This window comes from Lissotriton helveticus, chromosome 5_1, assembly GCF_964261635.1.
Source record: "Lissotriton helveticus chromosome 5_1, aLisHel1.1, whole genome shotgun sequence".
NCBI classification, from domain to species: Eukaryota; Metazoa; Chordata; class Amphibia; order Caudata; family Salamandridae; genus Lissotriton; species Lissotriton helveticus.
In genome coordinates, this window is record NC_136065.1 from 865361264 (window position 1) to 865374421 (window position 13158).

The 13158-nt window shown below is 42.8% G+C and overlaps 1 protein-coding gene across 1 annotated transcript in view; it reads right to left on the bottom strand.

The window, feature by feature from the left end:
* CHAT (choline O-acetyltransferase) overlaps positions 1 to 13158 on the bottom strand; it is a 320287-nt gene that overhangs the window by 249172 nt on the left and 57957 nt on the right. The window contains exon 2 of the mRNA XM_078641120.1: positions 8060 to 8178. Coding sequence (XP_078497246.1) covers positions 8060 to 8178 — 119 coding nt within the window. The remainder of the gene's footprint in view (positions 1 to 8059; positions 8179 to 13158) is intronic.

Below are 13158 nucleotides of genomic sequence, written 5' to 3' on the forward strand. Positions count from 1 at the left end.
GGTAAGGGGGAGTGTAGGGAGAAGGATGCTACGAGTAACTCTGAGAAATATCAGAAAGCTACACATATAATGCTAATCCTGAAGTAGGGTTAAAAAAAACCTCAAGATATCCCTGGCTATACCGGAAGTTAACATCACACGGTCCATGTATACAAAAACCCATTCTCCTTGAACGTGGTGGGTGGTCTTGTCATGATTGTCAGTAGCTGTCTGTCTTTTGGTTGTTTATAGGCAACAAAGAGCAGGACCCGGCTGAGTGATATGTCACACAACACAATTCTTCACCATCCGTAGTTTGACAAGATGCCCAATGAGGGATCATTCCATGCATATTAAACTCTATCTTGAGGAGTTAGAGTTCTTGGTTACTTAATTGAGTGGCATTGTTTCTAAGTCTGGAATATATATATATATATATATATATATATATATATATATATATATATATATATATATATATATATATATATATATATATTTATATATATATATATATATATATATATATAAATATATATATATATATATATATATATATATTGCGCTGCCACTAAAGGAGAAAATGTTATGTTTAGTTGCTGCTCTTGATAGATCATCTTGTAGCCTAGATTGACCATAATAGTACCAGATCTGGGTCGGATTTTCCTACAGCCCTTCTTGGGGACTCTAACCATTTAATGAACATCAAGTTGTACTGAGAGCATCACCAACTCCTCGCTATGACTAAAAAAAACCTCCCTCTCACAATATTACTTGCTGTTACCCATTTCCTTGTGTGACAATCTGTAACATACGCTGACTTACACTGAAGAGTTGTTATTCCCAATGAATGGAAAAAGAAGAAAAAGAATGGAACTCTACGGGGAAATACAATGCACCTTTTGTTAAATTTCAAATGCAAGAAAGAGAAAAGGCAAGCTTGGACAAAAAAACAAAACACATTGTATAACAAAAAACAAAGCATACCGTACACATCTTTGCATAATCATAGAAAAAAAGAAGATATGAGCAAAATGGACCTTTTAAGGAAGAACCTTTAGCATTTGGTCCTCCAGCTAAGCTGTCTGTGAAGGACACTATGGACGTGAGTTCAAATCATGGCCTGGACTTAACTGGAGTGCAAAAGAGCATGATTATGTACTTAATCGCCCTTTGCGTAAAATGTAAGTGACTTGAAATGCATATGTACACGTGAGAAGCAGTTAAGCAATGTAAATACCCACTTAATGTACACGATTTTGTATCTAGAATACCCGCACGTAATATGCAGTACTATTTTGCTCCCCTAGAAGCCCGGATCAAGGTAAAATACCAAAACATACATACTGGCACAAAAAAGCAAAAAACAAGCATGTAAGTCCTTAAAGTGTTGGTGTCAACGTGCATGCAATGGAACATTAATCTGCCTGTGGTATTTGCTGTGCATGTAAATGGATACTTTACAAAATGCATGAAGGGGCTGTGTCTTGAGAAAGGGCATGTGCGCTGCTTTCTTCACTGTTGCAAGCCACTACCTAGTTATTGGCAATACGCAGGAGCAAGGCGTGCTCGAGATGTGAGTATTTTTGTCCGTCAGCGCATCATGTGATGCAGAGACAGAGGCAAGGGGCTTGTTGAAGAACCTAAAGGAAAAACTTAAATTCCAAATATTTCATAGAAATGCCTTATTTAACCTCCTTTACTGGGTATTTAGGGGTATTTAACCATATTCCACTGAGGAAGTTGAAAACTTTTACGAAAAATGTGCCACTTATTAATGTAGAAATGTGCCCTTGCTAAAAAATTTGCTTTGATTTAATGTGCAAAAGTCACAATGCTGCTTATTTCTGCAGAAAGCTCCTGTTTCTATTGTTCTCGCACTGCTAGGCCTCACTATTCTGTGAATATTGAACTCATTGAAATTCAGAGGCCTAAAAGGAAAAAGCCAAGAGTGAACTGACAATGAAAGTGCTCTCTGAAATGAACTCACATGGAAAACGTAGAGATGTGATTATTTCATAAATCATAAGATGGGGGAATGGAGAAGTTGAAAAATTGAACGGAAAATGTACCACCTCTTAAAATGGAAATGTGCCTTAATGTCAACATAAGAACGTATAATAAAATAGACTTTAGGAAAATGTGCTTTTATTAAATGTCCTAAAGTGACAATGCTGCTTATTTCTGCAAAAAGCTCTAAATTCTATCGCTCTCACACTGCTAGGCCTCACTATTTTTTTATTCTGCTCTATCCCTTTAAGAATATAGATGCTTTTGCAAAAGATGAATTAATGTTGCAACTGAATTGTAGAATCAGACCTCATTATGAAATGTGCTTCTTCCTGAAAAGTGTATTTCTCTTTTCCTCATTTCATATGATTTCACTGTATTTAGATTGCTTCCTCTGCCACATATTTATAATAAACAAGCGTATTAATGAAAGAAAATACTAGTGGCAGTTTAAATTTTGTGATCTAACTAGGACATACCAGGTTTAAATGTTTCGAATTATAGAACAGCTCATTGTTACATGATGGGACACTAAGCAGCTAATAGAGTAGGCTTGCAAAAAGGTTCTCATGAGAACCTTCGTAGATGCATCTTTTTGTAATAAGCTGTAGCCACATCTAAATGACTTCATATCAGCATGGACATTTACCGTGGGAATCGAGGATGAAGACAATGGACCATCGGAAGATCTTCTTCCATTCAACGTTGATGACATATTCACCCGTTTTTGAAACATGTTTAGTGGCTTTTCAATATAGTATGTGTTCCTAGCTAGAGAGTCAAGGCATTCTATGCACTCCTACACTGCCATACCCCTTACATTTTATGGTGCTAGCTCGAATTACCATAAGCTATTGCTAACAGTGATTTTCTTTGACTATCCTTGCTCTAAGTGAGGAGACTTACTATCCTTATGTCAATCACAGCTACTGCAGTGGTTCTTTCCTTCTACCTGTCTTAGCGGTTGCTACTGCAGCTGTTTGGAGTACTTGACTGAGCCTCCAGAACTCCTCTTTATGCAGGGCTTTAAGCGGGATGAAAAAACTGGAGGGTTTCTCAAAGGGGCGTAGCCAATAGAATTAAGGGCGTGGCTTAAAAACACATAAGCTAAAAATCTGTGCTTAGCTTAGTGTGCCGCCCGACTTGCTGTTTCTGTCAGTGCATCTAGATATATGATACAGCAAGTAACATCATACCTACAAGTCAGGACTATTGCCTTTATCAGTGGTTGTTAGTTGCATGTAACACCAAGACAATGTTGCTGCTCCTGAGTTTCAAAAAGAGAAGGGAAATACAGAGAGAAAATGGCTCTCTCTAAAGGATTTCCCTTCTCCTACAACGCTCACTTGGCCTGACGCCATGCCAGAACTTTTCCACTAGTTTGAAGTGAGCAGCGCACACTAATGAGAAGTGAGCAGTGTGAGCAGTGCATATCGATGTGCCTGCTGTCACTGCAGTCGGGGAAAAAACGGACTGCCTGTGCCAGGGCACAAAACAGAGCCAGATAGAGACCCATTACGAGGCTCCCTTTAAAAAACTGCCAGTGCACAGACCCGGTCCACTTAAAGCCCTGCCTTTATGGGGAGTTCTACCTTTCTTAGTTATCTGACTTTGCTCCAGAATTTACTTTCTTTTTGCCAAAGGGAACTCTCTACAGGTACTCAATAGAATAGGATAAGTCCTTTAGTTTAGAATAGGGACTACTTTCATTATGGAACACACTGTTATTTATTATGCTTGTTCTAACCAAAATTATTTTCGATAATTTCTGTAATTGAATCCATTGGACTAATCTGAATAAAAAATTCGAAATACCGACTAATCTCTTAAAGAGAAAATAAACTTTTGAAACTTCATCAAACCTCTCTCTTTATTGACTGAAAAGCAAATCAAAATAATGATGACTATTTTATGTGAAATGCTCCATTCCAATACGGTGGCAAAGATTCATTGACTTAGGAAGGCATGAAAATTCCAGGTTCTCTAAGTATGTTTTATGGTGACGTTACGTGTGGAAAAATGTTAACGATTTCCGCGCTTGCACCACTGACTTTAGGAAGCCTCAAAAGAGAGAGAATGGGGCAGATGCTTTCAAGTTCGGCACAGATTTAGCTTCTACGCATTTGCTGATTCGGGCACAAACAGAAGTTTGAATCCAGAATGGGTTTATAACTGAGCCAAAATTACATATCGAGCATACTACCCCTGCTTGCGCCACAGAGCTCTCTTAGTTAGGTAAGTCCAATGCAGACCACAGCGGTGCACCATATTACACAAAAGTGCCCTATCTTGAGTGCAGGAATTAACTCTGACACTTCGACCCTGCACTAAGGAGAGCACATTGGTCAAAGACAGGGCCACTGTTTCAAACTGACACTCCGTGATTTATTGGCGGCAAACCGGTCACACTTTGATGGGATTGCAGGGATCCCCCTGGAGGCCATGCTCCTATACAAATGAGGAAATGTTTCCTTTTAATCGTGTTGGCATCACATTTGTACTGGTACAATCCATATAATGGAAGGGAGGTACACAATTATATGCAACCCCTTCTAAAATGCTAAAATGCCTCAGCATGCAAGAAGCAGAAACAAACCCCTGTTGCACCCCCAGGGCACTTTCTGCAATACATACCATGGTGGGTTAAAAACATGGTGTGGAAAAACATGGCACTAATCGTGTGAGTAAACCCTGCGCATTCTAAGTTTGTGCATCTGGGGATGGGGAAAAACATGCTGTCACAGTGTGACCCCCTCTTCTAAGCTCAAAAATGTGGAATAGTGCAGTGATTAAGCAGCTTATGAATACTGCACCTGGCGGTATCCATATGCACTGGTGTCACAGTTACCACCCAGGTTTGTGCAGGTGGAGAAAAGAGAGCCTAGTGCTTTGAATGTGTGGGAACAAGTTTAAGGATTCTCCTTCGAAATAGTTTTATAAAAAAACATTACGAAGGAAATGTATAGCAGTTTTTCAGTTGCAACCAATGATAAAGCAATTGCTACCAGCTTTAAGTTTACCTCCAGCGTACAGTTCAAATTTCGGCACTGCTTGCTTGGACATCTTTCCAAAAGGAAGAAAGGGAAAACGGCCAGGACATTTCAGCTGTTACTAGTGGTGCTCAAGTAGTGGAGGATAGTTATTCATTGGCTTAGAACTCAGGGGCTCATTATGATGGAGGGCGGACATCAGTACGCCCGGCATCTTAATGGTGATGGGACTGACCGCCAGACGTGCGGCGGTCCCACCAGCTCAATTAGGATGCGCCCGCCACGCTGGTGGGTGCATCCTGGCCTTTTACCATTGCGGACAGTGCTGCTGGCTGCAGCACCGTCCGCAATAGTAAAAGAGCATGCACAGCATTGCCCTGCACCACGTGGCAGGCACCACGTGGTGCCTGCCACGTGGTGCATGGAACTGCAGGGGGGTACCCAGTGCTCCCGCCACCCTCCCTCACAGAGGGGGCGTGCAACGGGCCCCCAAAGCCAATCCCCGCCAGCATTTCCATGGCAGCATTGCCGCTATGGAAAGGTCTCTACAGCACCCACATCCTAATATGGCGGACGGTACCTGCTAGGCACCGCCACCATATTAGTGGCCCAGCTCCGCCTGTCAGGCAATCGTAACGATTGTCACCGGCAGAAAAGTAACGGACGGACTTTGCATCTGCCACGATACCCACCGCCATCCAAATATGGCAGTGGGTAATTCTCATTACAATGGCGGAATGATCACCACCGCCAGCCGACGGTGGCAATCTTTCCGCCATTGTAAGGACCCCCTCAGTTGCCAGAGGTTGAAAAATGGGTTGAGAATATGGTGTAAAGGGCTACAGAGAGGAGTCATTGATGGAACGTGCTCGTGATATGGCAGGCTAGCGGAGGACCTCATAATTTGGGCAGAGATGGTTAGATCACTAACTGATCCATCAAATATTAGGCTACCATGAGCACTGACTACTGGGACTAAGTGCATCAGTGATAATGGATGGCAGACGTTATCTCGCTGCACTGGCGTAATGAAACTTGAGAGGGCCCCCCTGCAAGGTACATTGTGGCACCCCTCCGGACTCAGTCAGGAGCTCTCCCTCCAAAATACTGTGCTGAGGTGGCCCCCTGGGGCTTGGGGGCCCCCGCACCACGGGGGCTGCAGGGGCCTGTGTTATGACACTAACACACTGCCAGTTTCTTGGGGGAGGTCCTCCATTTGATACACTTGTTAAGATTACTTAAGGGCAAAGTAAATTAGGTGGGATGCTCATTGGAGGGCGAGGATTGGGGATCAATTTAGCTCGCGACCACCCAACATCTAGCTGGGCAGGTTGGTGCTACTGTAGGTGGTGAAGTTAGGAACCTAAAGGTTTGACTTTCACGGATTTAAGTGTACCTGTGAACCTCATGGGTTGATTGATTTCACAAACCCTGGTATTGCTGTAAGTGTGGTTGCTGGGATTCATGGTTGGGGGAATGTAGAGTGTGCCAGAGTTCATGGAATTTGAATTTTTTCAGAAGTGTTTCTGGTTGGAATTTATTGTACCATGATGGAATTAGAAATGGATCATTTAATCTATTTATTGTCTGCTCTGTCATAATCTGCGCAACGCTGCTCAATGCTGCCATTGCACTGCTTTCATATTTTAAATAACAATAAAATATATTAGAAAAAAACTGTCTTCCTCCATCTGTAGCCCGTTGCAATGGATTTTACCACAGTGTGGTATGTTCTACTTCTAGTGGGTGTTATCTACCGACCAGTAGTAATCAAGGAAGTAATGTAAGAAAGTGTTGATAACGTTAGAGCGCTGGCACCTTTTTCTACATTTGAATTGAGCACTAAGAATCGTCAGGTTCATACTGTGCTTCACTTTAGTAATTCATATTTATGAACAGCTTGTAACTCTTTGTTGACATGTTGCCTTTTCTTGTTTTTTTGGGAGGAGGCAGTGCTTAATTTGAGCTGGTGGTTTCCTATGCTCTTGCACCGCCACTTAATTATCAAAACAAGGGCTTGTGACAGTCTGCCACAAGGTGGCGCTGTCTGACTAATTCAGAGATGACCACAACAACAGTTAATTATTAATTCAATATGTATTAAAAACAACTATTACCTGCGCCCAAGACATTTTTATAGCTTTAGGTGCCTGGAATAGCCCAACATGTCAAACTTGTAGGAGTGTGATGGTTAGTAGTGTGTTGCTACTATCATTGGCGGCATGACAGGGGCAATGTGTGGTGCAAGCTGCAGTGGCCTCCTGACAAGAGCCCTGGCATTTATTGTTTTACAAATTAAGCACTGAAGGTTGTTTGTGATGTGGATCTTGGAAGCAGGAATTGGTTGACATAAGGACTTAAGTCAAATTATAGTAATCATACTAATATCAATAATTTTAAAAAACCAGACAAATAGGCGACATCTGACATGACCAGTCTGATGTCTCCTAGAGCTAAACTCAGTACTTATTTCTGCTGGTGGCTTCTGAGAGTGGGTACCAGCATTTATTTTTTCAGTGGCGTAGAGAGACCTTTTGCCGCTCTTACCTGCGGGGTGGTCCCCTGCATTTGCTGTCCCGCAGGTAGGAGTGTGGGGGAGGGGTGCCTCCCCAAAACTTGTGCCACTGGGGGTGGATCACCTCCCCCTTTCTACGCCACTTTATTTTTGGGGACCAGATTTCATTTTCAAGATGCATGAGGTGGAATCAGGACCAGTCAGCCTTGATATTCAGCAACCCTGGCATTTGGCAGTGTAGATGACGCTCTCCTATGAAACTCTTCCGGTCCCTGCACTTGTATGTTTTTTTAAAATTAAGCTCTTGGTAGACCAGCCTGCCCATGGTCTAGGTAAGTCCACATGCCAAGTGGGATGATAATAGCACTTATAGAACATATTGCGGGTCCCAACTCAAACAGAAGAGTAAGGGTGAGTTTTGGACCTTGTTGTACATTCCATAAATTGGCTTATTTAACAAATGATTGACAGCTTGGCTGGAATTCATGAACACATGGATGTGCACTTCCCCATGGCCACATGCTTTCATTCGCACTGGAGGCAAAGTTGTAGGCTTCTGGCATACCTGAGCTGGTCGTTCACATCCTGGAAGTTCTGGCGAGCGAATATCACGGCTGGGCTTGAGTTGACTGGAAGGGCCAGGCGATTGTTGAGGTACATGTCGTCCACCCAGTACTGGTGAACCTTGGGAGAGAAGAACAGTTGTATCAAAAGAGAGACAGATGGGAAGCAATATGTTTTTAAGGAGAAGGTTTCTCTGTGCATGAATATACAAGAACTCGGTAAAAATAAGTAGGAGCTTGGGACAAAAGTACAGCTACAATGACTTCTTGCTACATTTGAGGGGGCAGCATAGTTCATCATTTTGGCACAAGTTATGAAACCTATAAACTTTAAGGGCCAAATGTATTTCAATGGAGTAGTGAAGTACTTTGCGTTTTTTTCACAAAGACTGCTTTGCCTTCCTATCTTCATTTTGCAATGTGACTGATGTATTAATAAGTCACATCACAAAATCCTCCTTTGCAGGGAGGCGCAATACTCCTACCTCTTTAAAATGATTGAGTCAGAAGTCCTTTTGTATGCCTGTTATTGCAGGAAGGAGGGGTAGGAGGGACCTCAAGCATCAGTCTCTGCATTCAAAATCCCTGTATTCCAAACATTTTTGTTTAAAGTTGTCTTTATTAGCATTTTCTATACTTGAGACATAAAATACCAATACAACCAATTATTGCAGCAAAGATAAACACAAGGAGCTGGTCAGAATCACAATTTAAATGAGATAAATGAGATGTCTCACAAAGCCCACACCAAGGGGGCAGCGGGTGCCCCACCTTATCAGCAACACTCAGAACAGTAGTACCAATCATGGTGGGTCTTTGGCACATTTCCCATAACTGTGAGTTGCACGCTCCATGTGCACTAAATCTAAGGCGAAGCTGGGTATACCACATGTGAAGACCCAGGGGAACTTTCAATCGTTTCCCTCACCGTACTCAAACGTTCCACGATCTCTCCTCAGAGCCCGAAATCCCGCTCTGCGTTCTCATCTGTAAGCACTCGCCGCATCCTTCATTTCGCTGCAACTGACCACCCTCTCAGCTCCAGCAATCATGCGCGCCACAGCTGGGAGGCAGAGGCTATCCAATGTATTGCTATGTGTCTCCGAGCCAATAACACAAATTGATCTCCCATTTTTCTCCCGCTTTGGGGAGTGGCAAAAGTCACAGCAGGCAATGCACCACTCTAACCCAGTTTTCATCCAGCTATGGAAATCCTGTTTAACCTCTGTGGTGTGAGATATGCCTGGTGCAAATAATAAAACTGCGTGCGCTTGAAGCATGCGTTACTTGCAGCGTCTCCCCCCCTGGTTGCGGGCCTGCTTCCACTCGGAGTCCGTGAGAGGGTCCCCCAGATCCGCCGACCAACCAGTGTGGACATGTCTAAGTTCTTCTATGCATCTGTCAACCTTCAGTGCAACCCATAGCTGGGAAATGAGTCCCCTACTTGTGTCTGGGTCCAATCTGCCCCAGAATATACAGGATTCCTCCAGCTCTTCAGGAAAGGTCAACTATCACCCCCGAGCTGTGCAGGAGAGCTTCACAAAGTGCAGGAACTGCCACAGTGCTACACTAAACAATATGGCAGAACATGTCGTAGTGATGAAGGTACCGCTCAAATACAGGTCGCCTGCTGTTCTGCCCCCGCCTTCCAGCTACTGTGTCGTATCCAACAAGGACTTCATTTGCTGGAAGGGTTTTAACCACCACACAGAGCTGATCTCCCTCTTCATTTACATTTTTTTGTTTACAGATACGGGATTATTTTGTATCCGGTTGCAAGTACCCAATCGATCTGGTAGGTTCTGACATAATATCTTGCTTACATAAGGCACTTAGAAAATCTTTAATTAGCGCAATCTACCAAGGGTTCTGTCAACATAAGCTCGATGATAGCCAACTACTAGCGGCCGAGTGAAACGGGATGCTTTCTTCTGAGATCTTGCCATCTGAACTTCATAGTGCCCTCGAGTGTGTTGATGGCTCAGTGCACTCTATAAACCTAAAACTGCAGTAATTCAAGACTATTTGTATGTTTTACACATCGGAAAAAAATTCAAAAATGGAGTGGGAACATAGGTGCTCATAAGACTAATTATTCTAAGCGTGGCTGCTCCGCATCAGATATTCTTCACGTGTTACATGTTCTGCCTTCCAGGAATTTGGGGAAAGGGTGACCCAACTAACAACATCTTGCCTTGGTTATGAAGTTACAGCTTACTCCTAAGAAGATTATGATGGGATACAAAATAGAGTTCAATCTTGATTTAAGATGGCTGCTATCTTAATAATTGTTTCTGCTAGGCTCTGTGTCGCCAGGGCATTGGTCTCCCCATCTCCACCGGGAACAGCAAGTGGTGGGCTGTCAGTCGGGAAGTATATGAGTCCAAACTGGCCTAGGCCAAAGCCAGAGGTATCAGCTCTCTAAAAAGACTGGATAGAATTTGGGTTAGATTCAATTGGGATCCGCAGAGTAATGTTTAAACTAACTTTTAGGACCCTATAAATGAATATTATTAAACGGATATGTTTCTATTGTTTAACCTAGCTATGTTCTTTTGCAGAATCTGTGACACTTCTTTCACATTGTATTTTTTATATATCATGTTGTTCCATCCCTGTACGACAAGCTCAATCTTTTATTTGTAATTATCTATTTGCAGAAGGGCCATTCCCCAAGTTATCCATTTTCTTTTTTGGTCTGTATGTGTAATGATCATATCTGACCTAATAAAAATAATAATTAGAAAATAACACCACAGAGGGAGCAGTCACGCATATTGGGCCTTACATAAAGCCCTCCGAACCACTTGCTCCCATGCCGCAGCCACTATCCTCGCCATGCAGGGGCAGGCCGCTGGCACTGGCACCCCTGCACCACTCAACAGCAGCTTCGGGAGGTGTTGTCATCCACCAGGCAGGCCAACAAGCATTTTTCCCAGTTAGGGTCTTCAGTGCACCACAGAGCCTACTGCAGAAGTCCTGCAAGATGATAGAGCTGCAAATCTGGGAGACCCAGACTGCTCTCGTCGGGGTCCAGCTTCAGAATATCTAATTTGACCCATCTCCTCCTGCCAGCGCAAACTAATGGTACCAATAGGCTATTGAGTTCCGTGAACATAGCCCTCAGAAAATCACAGAAATCTGCATTGTGTACAAACAGCACAGCAGGAGCACCATCTTACTAAGGGCTACCCTTCCCATCACCGACACTTGGAATGTGTTCCAAAACTGGACCGATGTACATGCAAACATTTTTTAAAGCAGCCCTTGACCCTAAAAGACACAGGGGCTAATTAAAAAAAATTATGTTGATATTCAATGATCAACATTAAGGGTGTTTTTAGTGGTCCTCTGCACCATGGTCTGCTCCCCCAGTGCCAAATAACCTCATTTTCAAAGTGGAAGCTGTACCACATGATAGCTTCCATTTTCTGAATGAGAGACCTCTAAAGAATTTGCATTGGATCATTGACATGAGTGTAGCTAGGGTGCCTTTAGAGAACTGTGGTGATTTGGCTCTATATAAATATACATTAACAATAATAAACCATTAATATATTCCATTAAAATTGAGTGTTAAGAGGGGATGCCCCTTTCATGCCACCCCCTGCTACCAGATTCCAGTTGATTAGAAAGGGTATATTTTGCTAATTTGATTTAAGGTCAAAGAACAGCACAGCTGTCTGGTTGTGAAATAACTACATGGGGAGATTCTGAACGCTTCCCTGGGAATGCACTCTGCCTATTGCTTACCATTGACTTTGTGGTTTGTAATTCACATTTGCTTGCTATTTGTTTGCTGACTTTATATCTCTTAGGCGGTCCAGCATGTCCTTGCCCCACCCATGGGACATAGCCTGTTTACTCTATTCAGCCAACAGTGCTCAATTTTAGGAAACCGGCCGTTACATTTTGTTCTTATCTTGTCACATTTGCTGTGCATTCAAAGACATAGGTCAAATGTCAGGCTCTTTCTTCCAAGGGAGCTTGATGTTTCTATGACTTCAAAATGAGAGGTTTTATGTAACAATTCTACTGGGTACTGAGGCGGGAAATGAACGTTTTTTTTTAGCACACACCAAAATGTGAATGAACTGTGCAAATATTTAAGGGATATGTCAGAATTTAGAAAGCACAAATGAAGCACACTTTTTTGTAATTCTGAAGTTTGATGGAAACAAATATTTTAATATGAACAAAATAAAGCAATACACTAGTTGATGCCATTTTCACTCATTATTATGTGTGTACTCAATAGTTTTATCAGTAAAACAGTATGTACAAATGCACTGTCCTTTCAACTGAAAATGCATTGTCTATAAAGGTAGTGAGCTACCACACTATGAATACTCCAATTTGCGCCACTCCACTCTACGCCTCTCTATTCTAGGACACTCTTCTTTACTCTACACCACTCCACTCTACAGCACTCCATTCTACAGCACTCCATTCTACAATATTCCACTGCTGACACTCCACTCCACACTACACCACTAAACTCTACTGCACTCTAAGCCACTATATGCCACTTTACTATAGAACACTCCATTCCATACTATGACACTATCCTCTACCACACTCCAGTCTATACCGTTCCACTCTACAACACTCTACTACACTCTATGGCACTCTGCTTAACTCCACTCTACGACACTCCACTTTACTCCACTCTATGGCATTCCACTCCACTGTACTCCACTCCACTCTATGGTGCACCACTCCACTCTACGACACCTAACTATATTCTACTTTACTCAATGACATTCTACTCCACCCTATTCAATTCTTTGCCACAATACTCTATGCCACTTCACTCTGGGCCACTCTACTTCATTCTACGCCACTCCACTCTATGCTACTCCACTGTATGCCACTCTATGCTACTCCACTCTATGTGACTTTACTCCACTCTAGCCCACTCCACTCCACACTACAACATTTTACTCCACTCTACACAGTGTGCGCCGCTCCACTCTATGACAATTTATTCCACTCTATGCCCCTCCACTCTACGTAACTCTATACCACAACACTCCGCTCCACTCTACGGTCCTCCACTCTATGATCCTCCACACCACGACTCTCCACTCCATCCTAGAAC